This window comes from Mugil cephalus, chromosome 3 (genome assembly GCF_022458985.1).
Source record: "Mugil cephalus isolate CIBA_MC_2020 chromosome 3, CIBA_Mcephalus_1.1, whole genome shotgun sequence".
Classification (NCBI taxonomy): domain Eukaryota; kingdom Metazoa; phylum Chordata; class Actinopteri; order Mugiliformes; family Mugilidae; genus Mugil; species Mugil cephalus.
The window spans coordinates 31,849,944-31,873,827 of NC_061772.1; the positions used below are offsets into that span (position 1 = coordinate 31,849,944).

The following is a 23,884-nucleotide window of genomic DNA, read 5'->3' on the forward strand; positions in this document are numbered from 1 at the left end:
AACTTTGAAATTCTGTTTCCTGGTTTTGTTTGTATTTCACCTGAGGCTTTTAACTTTGGAATGTGGCTTTCTGTTTTATCCAGAGCTCCATTTAAAAATGGCCCATAAAAGCAAAGCGGAGGCTGATGGAGTCTGGGTGGTAACCCCGTTGAGGGGATGGGAGGGGATGGGAGGGGGTGGGGGTGGGTGGGGGGTTGATTTATGGGATCTGATAAAGACTGTGTTTCCATTGTAGAGTCCTGTTCACCTCTCACTGTGTTGGCTGGAAAAAAACAGTTCATATCAGAGTTTGGTCAGATGTTCTGCTTGAAAACACACAGAAATGATTTAGTTTCTACATGTTTAACCTAATCCTTTAATTTTAGAATCCTTTGATTTATTCCATAGTGGAGAATGTTTCTCATGGACTCAGATAATAAATGTTGTCCTGAATTGACTGAACTACAGTAAACTGTTGATGGTGACAGGATTTCACAGACTATAGATAATAATAATAATTTATAACACCACAAGTGAAAATGTTGCAAAACAGGTGAATAAGAGACACAATATCTGTTAATTATATGTCCAATAGGAAACAAATACAAAGAGAACAAAACTGGTCCTAGAAGTGAACCCTGGGGAACATGTATATCACACAGATGATTTATAATGATTAACAGAGACAGAAACTTTCTGTTGAGAGGAAACTGACGAAAGCAACCAGTCCCTGATATTCCTGCCCTAACCTTATCTGATTTCATAGAAAACCACAATCTAGTACTCAGGTGTAGGAGTACCAGGACTAATCGTCAACAGCTATTAACAGATCACTCATACCTTTAACAGAACAGGGAAAACTTCCTGGACCCAGACTCAAAGAATGATTGGGCACAATCTTTCTTTGTAAAGAGAGATCAAATTACTCCAGTATTAACTTCTCTTCATTGGCTCCCTTTAAAATCTAGAATTGAATTTAAAATCCTCCTCCTTACATACAAGGCCCTGAAAGGCCGAGCTCCATCATATCTGAAAGACCTCATAGAACCATACTGTCCCAACAGATCACTACCATCTCTAAGTGCAGGTCTGCTTGTGGTTCCTAGAGGTTCTAAAAGTAGAATGGGAGGTAGAACCTTCAGCTATCAGGCTCCTCTCCTGTGGAACCAGCTCCCAGTTTGGGTTCTGGAGGCAGACACAGTCTCTACGTTTAAGGTCAGGACTAAGACTTTCCTTTTTGACAAAGCTTATAGTTAGAGCTGGACTTAACCATCCCTTAGTTATGCTGCTATAGGCCGAGGCTGCAGTGGGACGATGCACTGAGGACATGTCTAATTTCTTATCTATTACTAGTCATTTAGTTCTATGCTTCTACTGTATAGCATGTTAGCTGCATGTTAACATTCCTTCTTCATCTTCTTGTGGAGTTGTGTGTTTGTGACCTGTAGAGCTCCATAAACTACATCTGTTGTTGTGGTCTCATCAACCTGCCACAGTTTTCATGGCCTCCTGCAGTTGTTCACTCCGACCTGGATGAGTAATGCTCCAACCTACACATGATTCTTCTTATCGTCGCTGTCCGATGAAAAAAACACGTATCTCCAAATTTCTTTTTTTCATACCTGCTTTTGATACATGCTTTTTGACTGACTGACATTTCTGACATCCAATGGAGATACATTTTAAATAGATTGCGTCTTTAAGCATCGTATCATTGGTCATATAGATACCGAACGTGTCAGTTTCTAGGGTAGAATGCGGACATGTTGTATACTGTAGAAATTCTTCTCAAACCGTCATATAACATCCTCAGATTCTACATGGATTCTTTAATCAGATGGATGTTTCTCTCTTCTCTGTCTCTCCCTGTCTTTAGTCAGATGCACCCCTCCTTATGAGCTGGTTCTGGTTCTGCTCCAGGTTTCTTCCTGTTAAAGGGAGTTTTTGAGAATGATCAGGCCAGACAAGCTACATTAGCTACTGCTAGCATAACACACTGACAAATGACAATGCATTGTGGGTAACCCTGTTGCTCGGGAGGATCTTTCTGTTTCCGCTACATCTCTTCCATCCCTTCATGAATCAGTCATCAGGTTTGTAACCATGTGAGTGTTGCAGGTTGATACAGGGGTTAAGGTTATGTTGGAGTATGTGAGTTTATTTTAAGAGCAATAGATATGAAACGTCCTTTAACCTCAGGAATTCTACAGGATGTTTTCTACTCTGGGTTTTATCAGACAGACATTTCAAGGTTTTCTCAATTCATCCTCAAAGTCCCAGAACGCAGCGTTGGTTCATGTCCTCAGATGCTGTTGTGGACCAGAAAGGTTTCATTTAAAATATGTCCATGAGATTCATCAGCTTCTTTCATTAAACATTTAATAATTTGATAAAAGCTGAGTTAAAACCTAAAATATAACCTGAGACCAGCTGATACAAACTGATGCAAACTCTAAAAACCTTGAGACAAATTGAAACTAAACTGTGATTAGACAGATACAACCTGTATCTGTAACAAAAAGTAACTGAACAAGTTATGATTGTCAAACTTCAATATATATATATATATATATGTCAATAGTAACTCTGAGATCATCCCTGGCAATAATACTTATTAATATTAGTGACTACACATGAATAAGAGTTTCCATCTCTGGACTCAGGTGAGGAGTCTGGTTTCTCCGCAGGGAGGGGCGGAGGATGAAGAGGAGGAGGTGGGACGGGGTGGTGGATGAAGAGGAGGAGCAGCTGGTCTCGGTTCAGTCTGTCGCAACGTTTTCTTTTCTTTGTTTCCCACGAAAAGTTCTGATGGACCAACCGGGACCGGGTCCGAGCGGATTCACGGGACCGGAGTAGAAACGAGTTAAAAGCGGAGGAGCAGCGGGTCGAGCAGGGAGGAGAGTGGATTCTGTTTCGGGTCCGGGTTCTGGGAGTCCGGGTCAGAATCGGACCATGGATCGGTAACCCACGGACTCTGGGAACTTTCCTGTTGTCTCTATGGAGACCAACTAAGATCTGATTGTTCCCTCGGGATAAATAAATCTAATTATTTTTCTATTAATTAATTTTATTGATCGGAGCGATGGGCGCGCTCCCGCCGCTGCTGCTGCTCGTACTTTTGACCTGCGGACACGCGAAGAGCTCGTTCCCGTTGCGATCGTCTTATAGCCTGTATACCGGCGGGCACGCGCACGGTGGCCGCGCTACTAGCCGACACAGGTAAGATGACACGTGCACGGAAATTATGATGATGACGAAGGAGGTGGTAATGACGTCATCATTATTGTGAAAGGGAGGAATCTGGTTCCCAGACTGACGTCATCAAACAGCTGTAGATTACATCACTTTGATTTCCTGAGTCCCCATCTGGACTTTAATCAGCTGATATTTCTCACACACTCACACACACACACACACACACACACACACACACACACACACACACACACACAGGCACAGATGCACCATAACCCTGGTCTGGTCCCTGGTCTGTCTCCTGGTCTGGGCTCTGGTCTGGTCCCTGGTCTGTTTCCTGGTCTTTGGGCTCTGGTCTGGTTAAGACTATGAAAGGTTTCAGATCCTGGTGCAGGTCTAGAAGTGACCATGACTTTTAACTTCGGTTCCATGTTTGAAAGTTGTTGATGGATTTTAAGAGAAATCAGAGTCAGAGGAAACAAACCAGACGACATGAGTCTAAACTGGCAGAACATGAACGCAACACAGTAACACAACTGAACACAACACATGAACACAGTAACACAACACAGTAACACTATTGTGTGTAGTGTGTCACTGTGATGGATCAGCTGATCACTGTGCTGTGATGGATCAACACACACACACACACACACACACACACACACACACACACATACTAAAACAGTGATGATGTCATGAACAAACGCCCGTATGACTCATTTCCTGTGGAGCCTCTCTGTGTGTCCTTCTATCTGAGTGAGCACCAGTTTGTTCCAGTATCTTCAGATTCATAAGATCATCATTTGTTTTTTTGTTTTTTGTTTTATCTGAAAGAGTTTTTAGAGTTGAAAGAGAATCTGTTCTGCACCATAAAACACATCAGATATTTCACCTGTGATGATGTCTCAGGTTGACCTTGTATATTTAGTTTCTTATGACCCCATTGTCTTCACGTCCTCCATTACGTTCAGTCATTCAGACATGTTTGTGTGTTACTGCTGATGATGAGACACTTGTTATTGTGGATTCCAGAGAAAATGAACCATTTAAAGAGTCACCAGCAGATGACATGAGCACTCAACAGCTTGGTTCACCCACAATAACACACAGACAGACAAGAGTTAATAGCTAAAAGTAATAGCTATAAGCTCAGAACTAATAGCTAAGAGCTAATAGCTAAAACTCTGAGCTCCGCATGTGTTCTGTGAATGAAGGCATCAGATGATCTCCTCCATGAGCATGAACAGAACCAGAAATCTGATTTGTTCCAGACGTTAGTTTTCAACTTTCTGTTTTTAAAGTGAAAAGTAAATAAAAATTTTGAAAGTTCAAAGTAAATAAATAATTAAGGTTTTATCAGTGTTCAGCTTTGAAAACACCCAGAAACATCTGAGCATGCTCAGTCTGCCCTCATTTAACCCCAAACAGATGTTTGTTGTTACGCCTGCTGATGTTGACCAACACAAAACAGACAAAAAAAATCTGATTTAAAAAGCTGAACTTGTAAGTTTGAATATAATTAATAAACTACTTCGGCCTTAAGCTCACTGATTGGTTGATCTGGTTTCAAACTAAAGTTTTTTTGTAGAGGAGTGGGATAAAAGCAGCAGATTAATCTGATGTTTTGTCCTCATATCTGAGTTTGTGTGTCCATTAGGAACTGGTGTGCGTTTGTGGTGACAAAGACAGTGAGTTGTGTTGTTGAGGACGGTGTTGAAACCTACGTGAAGCCTGATTATCATCCCTGCAGCTGGGGCAGTGGACAGTGCAGCCGAGTGGTGGTGTAAGTACACAACTAACACACAACTAACCAGAGACACACAACTGACACATCCACATAGAGCCTGCGTCGCGGATCAACGCTATCTGTGGCCTGAACATGGATCTTTGGTGTCCCCGCAGCTATCGGACCTACATGAGGCCACGCTACAAAGTGGCCTACAAAATGGTGACGGAGATGGAGTGGAAGTGTTGCCATGGTTACAGTGGAGAGGACTGTAACAATGGTCCGGTGGGCGGAGCAGGAACACAGGTGTCCACCACCAGACCTCAGCCTGGACAAGGAGCAGGAGACAGTGCTGGATCTTCTTCTGGATCAAGACCATCTGGGAGACACAGTGGTGAGTCATTCTGAAGAAATCAGTCTACTGACACAATGTGGACAGTGGAACAATCTGGGGCTTGTTCTTTCCTGTGAGTAGTTATGTTGACTCCTCTTCTTTAGACATTAATCCTCCACCACCACACAGACAACAGGTCAGGTACATTAAACTAAAACTGCCTTTGTCACTTGGTTTCAAGTTCAACATGTTCATGAACGTCCTCTTGTGGTTTCATGCCCTCATAAGTCGTAACCATAAGCTCCATCATGGCATTAACTTTAAAACCTTTTCTGTTCGTGAGGTTGAGTTTTAAATATTTTCTGTACTCCTGTTTGGTTTTCCTTGTACTTCCAGTATTAATTTGGTGTTTTGTGCCTTGCTTTAGTTCCTGTCCGTCTTTTCCCTGTGGTTATGATTGGTTTCTCCTCATGTTCCGTGTTAGCTTTTGTGTATATACAGTATATACACTCACTGGCCACTTTATTAGGTACATCTTACTTGTAAAAGGTTGGACCTCCTTTTTTTCTTCAGAACTGCCTTAATTCTTGGTGTCATACTTTCAACAAGGTGTTGGAAACATTTCTTAAAGATTTTGGTCCATATTGACATGATAGAATCAAACACCACATCCCAAAGGTGAAATATTGGACTGAGATGTGGTGACTGTGGAGGCCGTTGGAGTACAGTGAACTTATTGTCATGTTCCAGATGATATGAGCTTTGTGACATGGTGCATTATCCTGCTGGAAGTAGCCGTCAGAAGATGGTACACTATGGTCATAAAGAGATGGACATGGTCAGCAACAATACTCAGGTAGGCTGTGGCATTTAAACCATGACCCCCCCCACGATTACACCACCACCACTGGCCTGAACCATTGATACAAGGCAGGATGGATCCATGCTTTCGTGTTGTTTACTCCAGATTTTGACCCTGCCATCTGAATGTCGCAGCTGAAATCGACACTCATCAGACCTGGCAACGTTTTTCAAGTCTTCTATTGTCCAGTGTTGGTGAGCCTGTGTGAACTGTAGTGAGCTGTAGCCCATCTTCGTCAAAGAGATAGTACTCTGCCTTCTTTGGTTGGAACCAGTGGTTATTTGAGTTACTGTTGTCCTTCTATCATCTCCAACCAGTGCCCATTCTCCTCTGAACTCTCACATCAGCAACTGCCGCTCACTGGATATTTTCTCTTTTTCGGACCATACTCGCTCATACTGTGAGCCCTAGAGATGGCTGAAAATCCTATCCACTGGCACCAACTATCATACCACATTCAAAGTCACTTAAATCCCCTTGCATTCCCATTCTGATGCTTGGTTTGAACTTCAGCGAGTTGTCTTGATCTCCTCTACATGAATAAATGCATTGATTTGCAGCCATGTGTACCTAATAAAGTGGCAGTGAGTGTATATAGCTGTTATGTATTGACAGCCTAAGTCCGTCCCTCCAGGGATACCGTTACTCCCCCTGTGTTATGAGTTGTGAACTGACGTCCTGAGTTGAAGAGCAATACAAGCAGATGTGCAAATCTTCCTGGTCTCCCGTTTCCTCATTAATAGTTATAATAATAGACAACAAAGTATATAACAAAACTGGCGACGAGGTACGGCCTCACGTTTGTTGTTTTTCGGCGGAAAGTCCGAGTTTAATGAGTTTAATCGGCGCACGTACGTCGCGACGCTGTGGCTACCTGCGGTGCAAGCTAGCTGCTCCGGTGTGGACAGGTAGGTGCTGTGCCTGAGGACAGCGCTGCTACAGGGGAAGGAGACTGGAGTAAACGGATAAAGGAAGGACTGTGTGGCACAACAAAAAGACATTAATGCAATAAGTCAAAAAGACAATAAGCGGACGAACAGAAGAAAGTTAGCACAAGGATTAGCAGGATGGCTGCACTGATCGGAAATATTGGACCGTTTGAAGAAAATACAGAACAATGGAGTTCATATACGGAAAGGTTTGAGTATTTTGCCACTGCTAACAAGATCAAATCTGATATTATTGTGCCAACGTTTTTAAGTGTTATGGGAGGAAAAACTTTCAATCTACTGCGCAGTCTGATGCAACCCGCCAAGCCCGGAGACAAGTCCTATGATGAAATAGTGAAAATATTAAAGGATCACTATTCACCGAAGCCACTGATCATTGCAGAGAGATTCAGATTCCATAAACAGGAGACCAGGAAGATTTGCACATCTGCTTGTATTGCTCTTCAACTCAGGACGTCAGGCGTACCCGTATCCCTGGAGGGCCAGACTTAGGCTGTCAATACATAACAATAGCCCTGTGTTAATCAATGCCCATCTGTTGAGTTTCCACATACTCTTATGTTTCTCTGTGTTTCTGTTCCTCTTCTACCTCATTTGTAAGTCTTCATTAAGAAAAGAATGAGTTAATTTTATTGTCCAGTCCTTGTTTTTTGTGTGCATGTCCCTTGTTTGGGTCCTTCCCGTCCTTCCTATAAATTAGAACAAGCTTATGACTTTGAAGGTAGTATCACACATCTGACATCAGTAAACACCTCCTCATTACCGTAAACACTAACTGTACTATACTACACTATAACAGGAAGTTATCTGAGGGCAGTGGTGACTCTTGTGTGATTGGAGTTGCTTCCTCTACTTCCAGGAGCAGAGAATGAGAAGATGAGGCAGCTAGAGGAGAAGGTCCAGACTCTGACTAAAAACCTGCAGGACCTTCAGTCCACCCTGAACACCATGAATGAACGTTTCCAGCTGGAGTCCAACAAACCGGGCTCCAGTGGAGGAGGAACCACTTCAGGGAGCAGAAACCCGGCTGACGCTGCTCAGCCAGAGATCAAAGAGACGATTCATAGTATTCAGACTAAACTGGATCAACTAGACAACCGCACACAGGTAAGGAACACAGTCAGGAAGCAACAAGCTCATCAGAGGATTGTTTGTGGAAAATGATGTGGAGTCAGTGTCGAGTCGAGCCCAGAATAACAACTGCCAGAGGGAAGTAGGAGTTGAGAGAGTCAGGATACTGACAGAGCATAAGAAAATATAAAAAATATAAATAATAATTTTATTTTATTTTATTTATTTATTCAATTCAATTTAATTCAGTTTTATTTATATAGCGCCAATAACAACACAAATTGTTATCTGCTGAAGACCAGCCGGGTAGAACCAGAGAAGATAGAGAGAGAAGAAGAACAGGAGAAACACGATAAACTAACTTCTGTCATAGATGCAAACATCAAGTGGAAGGAAACATGTAGGGTCTAGTAATATAACACATAGCTGATGATCTGTGACAGTTTGTGAGTATAACAGGAATCATGGGCAGGTTGGTGATAGTTCATCTAGGTAGGAGTGGACACCTGGAGGAGGACATGAAGACTGGGACAGATGTAGTTTATGGAGCTCCACAGGTCTGATACACAGACTCCAGACCATGAAGACTGGGCTGGTTGATGAGGCCACGGCAGCAGATGTAGCTTAGAACTCCACAGGTCAGATATTCCGCCTCCAGACCAGAGACCCTCACAAGAAGATGGAGGGGAGAGAGGGAGACACAGTGGTTAGTAAATGATAAGAGATAGAAAATAAAATGATAAGATATTAGAGGACAAAGAGGAGAGGACATGTCCTCAGTGCATCGTCCCCCTGCAGCCTCGGCCTATAGCAGCATAACTAAGGGATGGTTAAGTCCAGCTCTAACTATAAGCTTTGTCAAAAAGGAAAGTCTTAGTCCTGACCTTAAACGTAGAGACTGTGTCTGCCTCCAGAACCCAAACTGGGAGCTGGTTCCACAGGAGAGGAGCCTGATAGCTGAAGGTTCTACCTCCCATTCTACTTTTAGAACCTGTAGGAACCACAAGCAGACCTGCCCTTAGAGATGGTAGTGATCTGTTGGGACACTATGGTTCTATGAGGTCTTTCATATATGATGAAGCTAGGCCTTTGAGGGCCTTGTATGTAAGGAGGAGGATTTTAAATTCAATTCTAGATTTTAAAGGGAGCCAATGAAGAGAAGCTAATACTGGAGTAATATGATCTCTCTTGCTAATTCCTGTCAGTGCTCTTGCTGCAGCGTTTTGAATCAGTTGGAGGCTTTTTAAAGAGTATTTGGAGCCAGACAGTAACGAGTTACAATAATCCAGCCTGGAAGACACAAATGCATCAACTAGTTTTTCTGCATCACTCTGAGAAAGGATGTTCCTAATGTTGATGATATTATGAAGATGAAAGGATCTCTGACATGTTTAGAGCCAAATACGATAACTTCAGTTTTGTCTGAGTTTAAAAGTAGAAAATTACAGGTCATCCAGGCCTTTATGTCTTTAAGGTGCTTGGAGTTTAACCAGCTGATTAGTTTCATCTGGTTTCATAGATAAATATAGCTTGGTAACTTTAACCAGAGCTGTTTATGTGCTATGATGAGCTCTAAAACCTGACTGAAACTCTTCAAACAAACCATTCCTGTTTAAATGATCAAGCAACTGATTGACAACAACTCTTTCCAAAACTTTAGAGATAAAAGGAAGGTTGGAAATTGGCCTATAACTGCTAAAACATCTGGGTCAAGAGTGGGTTTCTTAAGTAATGGTTTAATTACAGCAGTTTTAAAAGACTGCGGCACATATCCTGTTCATAAAGATAAGTTTATCTGATTTAATATGGAGGTATTAATTAATGGAAAAACCTCCTGGAGCAACTTAGTTGGGATGGGGTCTAGAAGACAAGTTGATGGTTTAGATGCTGTAATAACTGAAGTGAGCTCAGGAAGATCAATTAGAGAGAAAGAATCCAAATATTGACTCAGTCCTACAGAGATTTCTAATGCCACTGTACTTACATCTTTGACAGATGGAAGGGTGCTATGAATTTTATCTCTAATGGCAACAATTTTATCAGTGAAGAAGCTCATGAAGTCATTACAGCTGAGGTCTGAAGGAATAGATGCTCAACAGAGCTGTGACTCTTTGTCAGCCTGGCTGCAGCTGAAAAGAAATCTGGGGTTGTTCTTGTTTTCTTCTATTAATGAAGAATAATACGGTGTTCTAATCTTACGGAGAGTTTTTTTTATAAGTTGTTAAACTATCTTTCCAGGCAATGTGAGCTTCTTCAGAACTAGTGGAATGACAAATTCTTTCCAGCTTTGAACTGATCAACTGTGAATTATACCATGGAGCCTCCTTCCATTTACCACCTTCTTTTTAAGAGGAGCAACTAGATGTAGAGTTGTACTAAGTGATGCTGTTGTGCTGTCAACAAAATAATCTATTTGTGATGGAGTTAGATTGTGGTTGCTGACATCCACATCACTGACATAAGGCACTGAGGTAAATACTGAAGGTATTAATACCTTATATCTAGTTACAGCATCATCAGATAAGTGTCTACCATAACGAAATGTCTTTCCAATTTCTTTGTAATTACTTATAGTAAATTCAAATGTTACAAGAGAATGATCGGACATGGATGTTAAAGTCACCTACTATAATGACTTTATCTGTTCTAAGCACTAAATCTCATAGAACCTCAGAGAATTCAGCTACAAATTCCGAGTAAGGAGCAGGTGGGCGATACACCACAACAAAGAGAACTGTTTTTTGTGTTTTCCAGTCTGGATTTATTTATTTATTTATTTTTTTTATAAATGAACTAAATTAAATGAAGGAACAGAAGAGAAGTCTAAATCAAATCAATACCGGTGTGACCACCCTCTGCCTTCCAGACAGCATCAGTCCTTCTAGGTCCACTTTCACACAATTTTTGGAACTCGTCTGGGTGGTTGTTCTTGGTACTTGGAGAACCAACCACAGATCTTGTGTGGATGTATGCTTCCTCAAATCCTTGTGTCTCTTCATGTAATCCAGACTCACTCCATGACACTGAGGCCAGGGCTCTGGTGGGGCCATGCCATCACTTCAAGGACTTGTTGATCTTGTTTCCTCTGAAGATAGTTCTTAATGACCTTGGCTGGATGTTTGGGCTCTTTGTCCTGCTGCAGAATAAATGTGGGGCCAGTCCTCCTCCTCCCTGATGGTCTTGATGATGGATCAGTATTTGCCAGTATCTCTCAGCATTGAGGATCATTAATCCTGACCAAACTTTGTAGCCCTTTGTTGAACAAACTGCCTTCTGCTACAGCCAGATATTTCACATGTTGACTCATTAGTCCACATCACCTGCTGACATTTTTCTGACCCCATTTTCTAGGTTCTGGTTCATAGATGAGTCTCTTGGCCTTGTTTCCATGTCAGAGGGATGAAATGAAAAACACTGTGGCCAGACTTCTCCAGACAGGAGATGGGTGTACCTGGGTCCTACTAGTATCTGACAGTTCTGAGCTGATGGCTCTGCTGGGCATCTTCAGATTTCAAAGGGAAATAATCTTGACGTGTTTTCATCAGCTGCTTTAAGTTTCCTTGGCCCAACCACTGCGTCTATGATTCTACTAAATCCCTGACTTTGTGCAAGTGGACCTAGAAGGATTGATGCTGGTTTGAAGGCATAGGCTAGTAACACCTGATATTGATGGGACTTAAATTGTTCTTTTTCCCCCTCACTTTGCATTTTGGAAATTGATAAAAATAAACAATCATTATTTATATTTTTGAAAGCATTCTTATTTTAGAGCATTTTTTTCCAAACATGCCTAAAACTTTTGTACAGTAAATTTAATTGAATTGAATTGAAATTTAGTTTAAAAATAATAATAATGATGAAGGCTGGAAGTGTTACAGGCTAAAGAACAGTGTGTCTGGGGATAGGCGGAGTGGCTGGGTGATGATAAAAGGCAGTTGGTAGTCTGACTCAAAAATCAACAAATTAACTGATCATCTAGACCTCAACACACCAGTAGATTATCACTGGGTCACAGATTTTTGGTACAGTTTATTGTTTAATTTGTATTTTCAGTCAGGGGTGAAGCTGGATCTTCTCTCATCCAACAGGCTCATGATAAAACCCTTGTCAGCATCAACAACCACCTGGTGAATGGGAAAGGTAATGATCTGGATGGAGGAGCGTCTGGTGGAGGACTGAGTGGAGCAAGACTGAACTCCCTGAAGGAGGAGATCCTGAGGGAGTTGGAGAGAAGAGTGTCTTTGTCCTGCTCCTCATGTCAGGTATTGCATCATAACTGATTTTAGCCCATGATCTAAAATGACATGGAAAGCAACAATTTGTTTTACATCACAACAGATGGAGCTGAAGTCTGCTGTCTTACAGAACAGCCACACGTTTCTGGAAGTTATTACAATATCACCAGTGCTTCCCCTATCATTATATTAAGGGTGCCCCCCTTGACGGTCAGTTAAATTTTATTTTCTGTATAGTGCCAGAAGTCATTATATTATACAACCAAAACACAGAAGCCAGAGTACCTGGAGAAAACCCACGCATCATACAAACGCCACACAAAAGGCCTGCATGAGACACAAACCCGGACCTTCTCGCTCTTCTCGCACACACCCACACACGTACAGTTACACATTGCGCAAATTCGATTAAAATAAATTAGATTCACCAGAGCCTTTTAGCTCGCTCCTGGATAAACAAGTTCTCCTCTTAACCCACTCCTGGTTGAATGACCTAGTTTTGTCTGGTCCACTCTGGTCCACGTGGTCCCAAATATTTTTATTTCCAAATTCTGCTCAAGTGGTAAAGTCCTAAATCTCACACTAACCAGGTAGACAACTCCATTCATCGTGCAGTGAATGAATGAAACCGGAATTATCTACCTTTATGTAACATTACTATGTTAGCTGAGCTTGTGAGACCTGTGTAGACCTTGTCCTTGCTTCAAATCAGCCAATGAGAAGAGCTGCATAGGACCCACTGGCTAGACAGAAGTGTGTGCTGTACACACACATTCACATGCAGTAGTTCACCAGTCCACAACACTACAGGCCAGGACCATCAGAGCTGGGCCCCATTGAGCAGAAACAGAGACGGAGCATCAGACACGACTAACTATTCACACAACAGAAAGTGTCTGCAGAGGAAATTGAGTTAATCAAATGAAAAATGTGGACATTTCATTGTGGACAAAGTTTATTATTTATTCACGTATGTGCAACAACATTTTTTGAGGCAGGAAAACTTATAAAAGCTGATAATCCTTCCCTGCACAGCAGCGCCCTCTGGTGGAACCCCCACTGGCCCCACCATGCAAAGACACCACCATTTAAGGATGGCAGCAGACGGTTCAGCTACAGTGGGACATGGTTCAGTAACGTTATCCTGACCTCTGGGTGTTTTCAGGCTGGTGTGGAGGATCTACGCAGACAGCAGCAGGAAGACCAGGAGAAAATCCGAGCTTTGGAAAAGCAGGTGAATGCTGTGGACGTCCGTTATCGGCAGGACCTGGACGGGCTGCAGCGGGAGGTGGTGAGTCTGCAAGGATGCTGTGGTACTGTCAAAGATCTCCAAACACGAATCACTGACACTGAAGGCAAGATCAGTTCTGCCTCAGAAAACTTTGATGATCTGTTGAGTCGCCTGAACAAGGAACTCGGCAGAACTGGTAGTAGTGATACTCATGGGTCCAGAGGAGGAGTTTCAGACGGTGGTGGTGGAAAAAGAGGACAAGGGAGGGAGGATATAATGATGGACAGTCTGGACAGTCGTCTGAAGGACCTGGAGCGGCTGGTCAACAATACTATGCAGCAAACTGAACAGAGCTGTTCACACCTGGAGAATGACCTGAAAGACTATTTCCACAGAGAACTGGGAGACGTGAGGAGTGTGTTTCTGGACCGGTTTGACGACCAGGCCGACAGGATCACTGACGTGGAGATAGAAGTGGAGCAGGTGAAAGAGAGGGTGAAGAGCCACGACGAAAGGATGTCGAAGGTGGAAAACAACACCTCCCTGATGAAGTGGAGGCTAGAGGAGTGTGGATGTGGAAGGTTTGAAGGAGAAGGAAGACAAAGAGGTGACGGAGGAGATGAAGGGGGAGGCTGGGGAGAAGGAGGAACTAAAGGGGGAGAAAGCATGGGAGGTACAGGTGGACGACTCCCTGGGACAACAGGACAAAGAGAAAATACAACTGAGAAATCTCTGGAGTGGAGAGTGGTGGCCAACGAGGACAAGATTCGACATTTCAACACTCAACTCAAAGACCTGTCGGTATCCGGAGACTCGCTGTATGACAAGGTGAGACTCATCATATTATCAGTTAATTATTGGACATATTTAGGTAATGGTTGATGTATTAATTGTAGATTATTATCAACATTTAACTACTAAAGAGCAGCAAACATCAAGACAGACAGACGTTTGGAACCTGCTGTCTGGGTTAATTGTGTTACTGTGTGCGTCAGATGTTAGTTGTGTGTTGACATGTTAACCAACATCCAGGTTTTGGATCTGAGCCATGATGTCCGTAAGATCAAAGCTCTGACCGGAGATCACGGCGAACACTTTAACCGCATCGTGACAGAAGTGGAGATGTTGGGCCATGACTGTGAACTGTGCAGGAAGCTGGAAGATGAGCTGCAGAAGATGAAGAATCAATCCCAGGATGCACTGGGGCAGGTGCAGAGCCAAATCAGCAGAATACAGGTTAGCCTGAAGTCAGAGGGCAATGGCTGCTTCGGGATCTGCTCACGCCTGCAGGACGAAGTCCATCTGCTGAGAAAAGACGTTAGGACCTGCACCAGCTACTGTAAGACTAGTCCAGACACAACCGCAGGTCAGATTATCACTCACCTCCAGTTACTGTAGTTGACCTGTAGATCCTTCTGATAGAGTTCAGACTGAGTTAAAACTGTTTTGATCTCACTAGCATGTTTCTGACTTCATCTGTGTCAGTCGGGGGTTAATGTTCTTAAAGAAGCCTGACTCTATTCAGAAAAACAAATGAAGTGCTAATGTAAAAATTTGATGAATCACATGTAAATGGTTTTTAACGTATGTCAACCCTGCAGGTATTTGAGACTCGAGTACTATGGTTATTTATTTTAGATGCACCTTTAGAGATAGAACCACAATACACTTGAACTGATGTGACTGAAGCACTATCTCTCTGACAGCAATGATGGTCTGACTCCTAGACCACTCGTCCACTATTTCCATCGGAAAAGTTCTTCTATTATCAGTGCACTGATCACAACCCATTACTGCCACAGCTGTGGTTGGGTATGATAAAGATACCAAGATAAGATAAAATGACAGCCTTAACCTAATAATAAAATGAATAAATCGGCTCTGTTAGTTTTCCATTGTATTTGTATGAGAACCACTACAGCATCTTAAACCCTTTAGTCTGAACTTAGAAAAAAAACTCATTTTGTGAAGGACTAGATGAAAAAAAGGTTTTACATGAGCTGACGAACTCATAATTAAAGTTGTTTGAATTTAAATCCTTGGTAGGTGGTGGCTCTGGTGGTAACAGAGGCGATGGGTCAAGGTTGGATGCTGAGAAGCCTCTTGATGGCCACAGTGTGATTGAAGGCTCCATCAACAATAACCAGCTAAAGACTCTGCAGGGAGAACTTTCTGAAGTCATCCTCACGTTCAGCTCTATCAATGATACTCTAAAAGGACTTGAACACACGGTGCAGAAACATGGCAGTGTCATCACAGACCTCGGTGAGTCCAGCTCAGTACCTCCATTTATCATTTATGCACTGTCTACAGCTAATGTTCAGTGCTTCTCCATCCTAATGGTTACAGGAAACACCAAGGATAAGATCATATCTGAGCTCGACAAAATTCAGGAGGATGTGACGGAGCACATTGAAGACAGCCGTGACCGTCTGGATAGGATTGACCGAGATGTTCGTCGGTTGGAGAGCACAGTTCTGGTGGAGATGGGAGATTGTAAGAGGTCTGGTGAGGGTCTGGAGAAGCGTCTGTCAAAGCTGGAGGGAGTCTGTGGGAGGCTGGATGGAGTCTCCACCTCAATCCAGAACATCAAGGAAGGTGTGGTTCACTGTTGCGGTGCTGTCAACAGACAAAACCTTTTAAATATCCACACTCCATACGTGATGAGTATCTGAAATGATGTCTGAGCCGTCACAAAATAACTGCTATCTACCCAGGCCAGTTTGCTTGTTCCTGGTTTGTGAAAGCTGAAAGCTCCTGTCTCAGAGTAGCACATACCTTCTTGAGATGCTTCTGGTTTAAGTTGAGCTTGTGGACATCACTACACCAACGAATTGGCAGTAGTAACTGTGTGTCATTATTGTTTGGACTCTATCTTACACGTGAATCAAAGTTGATGCAGTGCTGCTAATACCTGGAGAATGAACGCTGACCCAGCTGTGTTGTTACCTGTGCGAAAACGTGGATTTAGGCTTGATCCTTGTGTCTGTGATCACATGAGCACAGTTATATTTGCTTTAATATGTTCTTTGTTCTGTTTTCAGGACTGAACCAACATGTGTCAAGTTTATGGACTTGTGTTTCTGGCTTGAACGAGTCAGTTATCCTTCAAGGGGGGATTCTGGACTTTGTTCAGAAGAACCAGGATGATGTCCACAGCAGAATGAAGAACCTGAACTCGAGTCTGAACCACATCCTTAAAGACCTGCAGCGTATCTCTGAACACGACCTGAATGGTGAGCTGGGTTCTTCTCATTTCTTTATTCTTGTACCCACTGACGTGTCAGGACCGGGTTGGTGGACTCTAAAGCAGGGAACGAGGCAGAATCAGAGGTTTTGGAAAAAGAAGTATTTATTGGGTTGAGCCGATAATGGCTGGGAGACTGGTGCTGGTAGGTGAAGGCAGGCAGGTGGGCGATGAAAGATCACAGAAAGGAGTAGTGGAAGCTACAGAACAAAAGATATACAAGTTAGTATTCTGGAGCTTGGAATCGCTACTATGATGCAGACGGAGATCGGCAAAGAGCTGGCGACGTGACTAACTCGCAGCAGTGTCTATAATCCAGCGCTGACTGACTGTGGCTCTGGAACTTAAATGCCCAGCGTTAATCAGCAGCAGCTGAGGGATCTCCACACCAGTGCAGCAGCTCCCATCTGTAATCAAGACCCACACACACACACACACCCACACACACACACACACTAGGTAGCAGGGACAGAGGGCATGACATTACGCTTAATTACAGCTCTGTAAATATTAAATATCAAATAAAGTCATGGTCAGATATTGTACTTCTGTGTTTTAATGTCATTATGTAAGACTCTGCCTTAGTGGTGTCTTTGTATCTATTGATTCAATTACTTTCAGACACATTCATTGCTTTAGTCATTATGTAAAGTGAAATGTATAATAAAAACAGTTTATATAGAGTTCAAATTAAACACATCACACTTTGCGATGTGGCACTGGTGGATTGATAGATGGGGGGTTACAGCGGTTAGTAATAGAAAAGAAATGATAAAAGAATGATTAGAGGACAGGAACTTGGTGCCAGACAAGAGAGAGAGTAGAGGACATGTCCTCAGTGCACCGTCCCCCTGCAGCCTAGGCCTATAGCAGCATAACTAAGGGATGGTTAAGTCCAGCTCTAACTATAAGCTTTGTCAAAAAGGAAAGTCTTAGTCCTGACCTTAAACGTAGAGACTGTGTCTGCCTCCAGAACCCAAACTGGGAGCTGGTTCCACAGGAGAGGAGCCTGATAGCTGAAGGCTCTACCTCAGCTCTACAAGCTGTTAAAATATCTCTGATCTCTGTGATGTCAATGGACAGAGTCCTGTGCAGAATAACTGGACATGTATCTGAAAATGGTATACGTAGGTTTGCATGACACATGTCAGTGGAGATGCTTAATAGTTCATGTCATTCACAGGACTGCCAGGCCCCCCAGGAGAGAAAGGCTTCAATGGACTGCCAGGCCCCCAGGGGCCACCAGGACCTCCTGGCGCTCAGGGCCTTCCTGGTAGGATAGTCTTGTATCTGTATGAAGAAACAAAATGATAAAGGGAAATAAATCTGTGCAGAGCAACATACGTCTGTTCACGTCCTCTTTCCTTAATCACTGCAAATCCTCACATTTAAAAGAAAAGTTGTTCACAAATGTCTCACAATATTGACAGATATTACAGACTGAAAAATATAGCTCCATTTTCACATTAAAAGTTATATTAACGCTGTTGAGAGAAACGTGCGGTTCTGCTGTTGGTTCTTTCTGCCAGTGAGGAACCTTATTTGTTTGGTGATCGTAGACATGTATGTGTTCGTTGTTCCTTCTAATAGATGCTCTCATCTCTTTCAGGTCCAAAAGGTGAAACGGGTAAGTCCTTTTCTATTAAAATGTTTCAGTCATCATCTGTTTGCCTCTGTTCGTAACAGTCCTCTTTGTTTCTGAATTTTTTTAGGTCATCCTGGTTCTGATCCTCATGTTTCCAGACTGTCCTTCTCTGCTGCCCTCACTGTTCCCATGGACCGAGCAGGAACCATTGTGTTTGACAAAATCTTTGTCAACGAGGGAGATTTCTACAACCCGAGAACAGGTACTGGGAGGGAGAGCAAGTTGTCCTCGATTCATAGGGTTGAGGTTTTACATGTTACCTTCACCAGGCATTCAACTGCAAAATCAGTCTTGATGGTGGGAGCTTGTGTGAATGAAATCAGATTCAGAGCAGTGTTTAGTCCAATTGATTTATTGAACATAAATGACTATATGAACATTAATTTCCACATTATGTCATTGAACCTTGTCTACCTGTATATATTGTTTTTTTTTCTTTTTAAATGTCCTTGTTTCCTATTCTTTGTTTTTGTTTGTGCTTCTGTTTTTTTACCTCAGTATCTTATTCTACCGTATTTTATTACCTCAGTATTTTATTCCATTGTGTTTTATTGTATTCAATCCGGACTGCTATGACAACCTGATTTCCCTTCGGGGATGAATAAAGTAATCAATCAATCAATCAATCTATCTATCTATTCATAGCGTGCTGTCAATCACAGACATGTTTCCTTGTGTTTACCAGATTGTAATTCTGTCTCTTTCAGGTATCTTCACTGCTCCTCTAGATGGACGTTACTACTTCAGTGCTGTCCTGACGGGTCACAAGAATGAAAAAATTGAGGCAGTGCTGTCCAAGTCTAATTATGGCATGGCCCGGGTGGACTCCGGAGGCTACCAGCCTGAAGGCCTGGAGAACAACCCTGTGGCCGAGGCTAAAGTCACGCCAGGCTCTCTGGCAGTTTTCAGCATCATTCTGCCTCTGCAGGTGCGCGACACGGTGTGCATTGACCTGGTGATGGGTAAACTGGCCCACTCCGTGGAACCCCTCACCATCTTCAATGGCATGCTGCTGTATGAAGACATGTGATCGTTCATAGTGACATCTGAGAGGAGCCAAGGCAACCTGAACAATGCAGTTTAATGACCTTTTCACATCTATAAGGCTGAACTAAGCTTTGTGTTTTATGTCATGCATTTTACCTGGTCAGTTGGTTTCATAGTAAAATTATGAAGGCGCACTAAAGACTTTTTTACATGTTTACATCTTGTTATCATCACCTCCCTATGCCTTCGCTGGTTGGTTTGGAGCATCTGATGTTAACACTGAATCAACGGAGGCAGTTGAATGAACAGACTTATCGACGCCTGGAAAGTATAATTTTTCTGTGACTGTTGAAAATTTAAGAACCAGTATTTTGCCTTATTCCAGTTTGATTGCTTGCTGGAAAATGTATGTAATTGGTCAAAAAGTTCAAATTATCGAAAAATCACTGTCACTAAAGCAGTATTGCTAAGCCTGATTCAATTCATGGCTCAGTTTAATTCCAACCAATACCTCTTTGATAATGACCAAATTACAGGTGCTTAAACAAACTAAAAGGATTAAATGATTACACCAAACAAATTTTTAAAGATCCAAAGGTTAATGATAAACCACAATTGACAACCCCTCAAGTATAAAACCACTTTCTCGTTGAAGAGTGATCTGGACTTATTCCTCTGGTTTACGCTGCAGGAAGGGATTTACTATCAAACTGATTTCCCCAAGTAAACTCACCTTATGTGTTCACAGGATCTGACCTGAGAGCAGCTCTGTGTAAACAAGGATCAGCTGAGGAGTGGTAAACCTGTTTCCTACTGCTGCTTCAAACTTTTGAACAGCCAGGATGACTGAGAACAGCCTTTAGAAACACCAAGTCTTTATAGTGAGGTATGAGTGTTGACAAACCAAAGTGCTGTTAGGGTCCTTACAGACTGTTGAGTTAATCATAGCTGCAATGTGAATAAACACCCTTATTTTATATACTGATTGTATATATAAAGTGATTGTCTTTAACCTCTCAAAGTGGAGGTGAAAGTGTGATCTTTGTCTTGATGGTGGCGCTACAGTGTATCCCTTAAAATATCGATATGTGTGGATTCATTGGTCTTGCATAGAAGGTCAGTGCCCCTGGGCAAATGAACTTCAACTTTTAATGCACTGTTATTTTTATTTAATGACCTTTGGCAGATTTCATAGCTTCAGAGTTTGTATCCAGCTGATTAATTCTGTTTTAACCAATATATTTTAGTAGCTGTTCCTGCAAATGTCCTGAAGGCCTGAAATATCATGGGCCAACATGTTGCAGACCTTCTTTGTTGAACAATTGGAACAGGAGAAAGAATCACTTCTGTCCACTGATTTTTCAGTGGAAAAATGTAAATTGAAGCACAAGGTCTTTGATATGTTTGTAAAACTGAGTTTGCTTTGTAGGTTTCATTTATGTTCATTTAGAGATACTCAGTTTCTGGGAACAGCCTGACATGTCCTAATGGGTCAGTGAAGGCCTGATCTCATGCAGCCGAACACGTTATTGATCACCAGACTGCTATTACGATGTTTGTTATCACTGATGTCATGATATCTGATTGTGGACAAAAATCTCATCACTTCCCTTAAGCCCTGCTTCAAACAAATCAGTGTGACTTTAAATATAATGAAAAATTAAGACTTTCTCAAAGCAGAAAGTTTTTTCTGATGGATTTTATGACTGAGCTGAGTTCACATTGTTTATATTTTTATGTTGACTGTCACATTTTCTTGTGTTTTTTTTATGTTCTACCAAGTATTTAAGCCACTAACACGAAATCTCACATTTATGGACACGTTAAAAGACAAGGCTATAAATATGTTGTAGTTTCTTACTGTTTGTCAAATCAATCCTATTAAAACATGACTTCATTGCACTTAAGTGAAGGGAATAACCACACTGTAAAAATACATTATAACAATGAAAAGTCTTGCAGTTGAAATGTTATTTAAATACAAATGTAGTTAACTATTATATAATTATTTTTTTTAATTTTTTTTTATAGTTTTATAATTTACACATTTTTAAATGTGATTTAAAAACAAAAAGACATCTTATCATTGGGATAATGTTTATTATGAATACATATACAACACACCGTCAAATGTTGAGGATCGTTAATGAAACTGACAAACAGGTCAACTCCCTGAGAACTAAACATGAATAAAATATTTCAATGTTTTCATCGTTGAATCCTTCAGCAGATCAACAGCACATACATCAAGTCCAACTGAAAGAGGCCTTTTAATGGTTTCAATACTATCTGGACTGTGTGTAGATGAACTGACAGCATGTTGTATGAGGTTAGATAAGGTTAGCTAGATCACATAGGATTAGATTATATAGAGTTACATGGATCATATAGAGGATAAGGGGCTGAGTGCCACTTTAAAAGTCGCGGCTCATTTTTCTGTGAGCATGTGAGAGCCTTGAAACTTGGGCTACCCCCACTATATCGGCCCCCCCGCATCGACTGGTAGTGGTCCCGTTCCGATTGGAGCATGGGAAGCCTTTGATTTTACAAAGTCACGTGCTCATTTTTGTCCTTAGGTGCTCATTGGTTGAGACTGCGGCTACCCCCCCATTTGTGGCCACTCGGCACCCACTGGTACTTGAACCAAGTTTCTAGGACGTTACTATCAAAAGTTATGAGCAAGTGAAATTTCCCCATAGGAATACATGGGAAATTTGCTAAGTGTGGGATGCCAAAAAATGGTCCAGGGAAAGTGTTTAGGAGCGCGTTTCAGGCCATTTGGAGTCGATTGAGTTGGTTTTTTGGCTTAGATACTTGGGTTGGTTGGCTGTGTAGGTGGGTGCGAGGTGTCATGGGCGGGTTCAGGGGGGCCAGGGGGAGGCGCTGGTGCCCTCTGTGGATGTGTCAAGTGCCTGGGTTGCTGCAAGTTCCCCAAAGTGGTTAAGGTTAGTAAAAAATGTCATGGGCAGGCTGTGGGAGAGCAGGGGAGAGGCGTGGGAAGGTTTTGGAGATGTATTGGTAAATTGAGTGAGAAGTGTCCGAGGATGTTAAGTTCATAACTTTGTCTAGGAGGGGAGTAGTGGGGAGGGACCAAGTGTGGCAGGCGCGGCTTGGGCCAAGGTACCCGCCCATCAAAGGTGTGACGTCACTTTGCCATAATTTGTGGTTGTGGTGAAATGAAAATTGTATAACTTTGGCTAGAAAGGTCCTAAAAATATGGGAGATGGTTCCCCAGACTCAGGGGGACGCCAGCTGTCGAGTGGCATCGGGTCCGACGTCAGTTTTGGACTTTTGGTCCCAAAGGTGGTCAGAGGCCGGCGGTCACCCGTGGTATGCAACATAGGGACCAGGGGCTGGCTGGCAGTCTTGGTCCCGTCCATCTAGGAGTTTGCGTGCCCCCGAGGTGGCGCTGTCAAGGATGGAGCTGGCCACAGCTTTGGAACCGAAGGTCGTAAAGACACATGGGTGGGCTCTACGTTTTGGGTGTGGCCAAAATGGGGGGGGGGGGGGGGGGGGGGTGGGGTAGAGTACATTTCCGACAGTGTCAGACATTCTGTTGGCGAATTATTGCTGAAAACGCATGTTAATGCATCATTTTCAGCCAAAACAGAATGCACATGCTGTTAAGTTCATATCTCTGGCTAGGAATGTGCTAGAGATGTGGCACGAAGTTCTATGCATAGCTACGGACCTCAGCTTTCCAGAAAAGTCCGACATCACTTCATATATGTCTGAAAGCAGTCTGTTGTAGGTAAGTAATAAAGGTAAGTGATTGTGTAACATGTTGGACTATTTGGTTGTACCCCAGTGGTCCTATGCACTGTGGGGATTGGGTCTACCTACCTGGTCTACTACTGCCTTACCAAACAGCAGTAGACCAGCTGGGTAGACCCAATCCCCACAGTGCACAGGACCACTGAGGCCCTTAAGCCCCCACGCCACGACAAGGCATAGTCCCTGTGGGGGATTTTTAAAATTTTCTTTTGTTTTTAATGCATGAACTATTTACAAGTTGTGCATCAATAAAAGTGTTATATGAGTGGGTGCAGAGTGTGCAAATGTGAGTTTCTGTGTTTGTGTGGGTGCTATGTTCCAACAAAAGTGTAATGTGAGTGGGCATGTTTGTGTGGGTGTAGGAAAAACAACAAGCAAAAAAACAAAACAAAAAACAACTAAAAGAGTGGCTCCAAAAGGGAACCATGGGCAGGCACAATGCCTTAGTTGTCCCCTTTAAGCCGCTTGCACTGCATAGCAAAGGCCTTCTTTGACCTGGAAGGGACCTGCAATGCCTGGCACTAACGGACATAATTTGCATAGTCCATGTTTGTGTCCCGTGTCCGTAATCAGGTCCAGCTCCTCTGCAGTCCACCTCTTTTTCGACCCACTACGCCTGGCCATGCTGTCATCCTCCAACGTCAG

General features: G+C 42.6%; 1 protein-coding gene across 1 annotated transcript; it reads left to right on the forward strand.

Moving 5' to 3' along the window:
- The first annotated feature begins 2,717 nt into the window (after positions 1 to 2,717).
- Positions 2,718 to 21,672, forward strand: LOC125005496 (EMILIN-1-like). The gene is made up of 14 exons (XM_047580867.1): positions 2,718 to 3,198; positions 4,835 to 4,960; positions 5,080 to 5,297; positions 7,909 to 8,156; positions 12,209 to 12,382; positions 13,521 to 14,414; positions 14,619 to 14,952; positions 15,633 to 15,851; positions 15,936 to 16,184; positions 16,631 to 16,822; positions 18,017 to 18,106; positions 18,443 to 18,460; positions 18,546 to 18,680; positions 19,186 to 21,672. Exons 1-14 carry the CDS (start codon positions 3,062 to 3,064, stop codon positions 19,506 to 19,508), a joined length of 3,357 nt encoding a protein of 1,118 aa, XP_047436823.1. The 5' UTR covers positions 2,718 to 3,061; the 3' UTR covers positions 19,509 to 21,672.
- Positions 21,673 to 23,884: the final 2,212 nt, after the last annotated feature.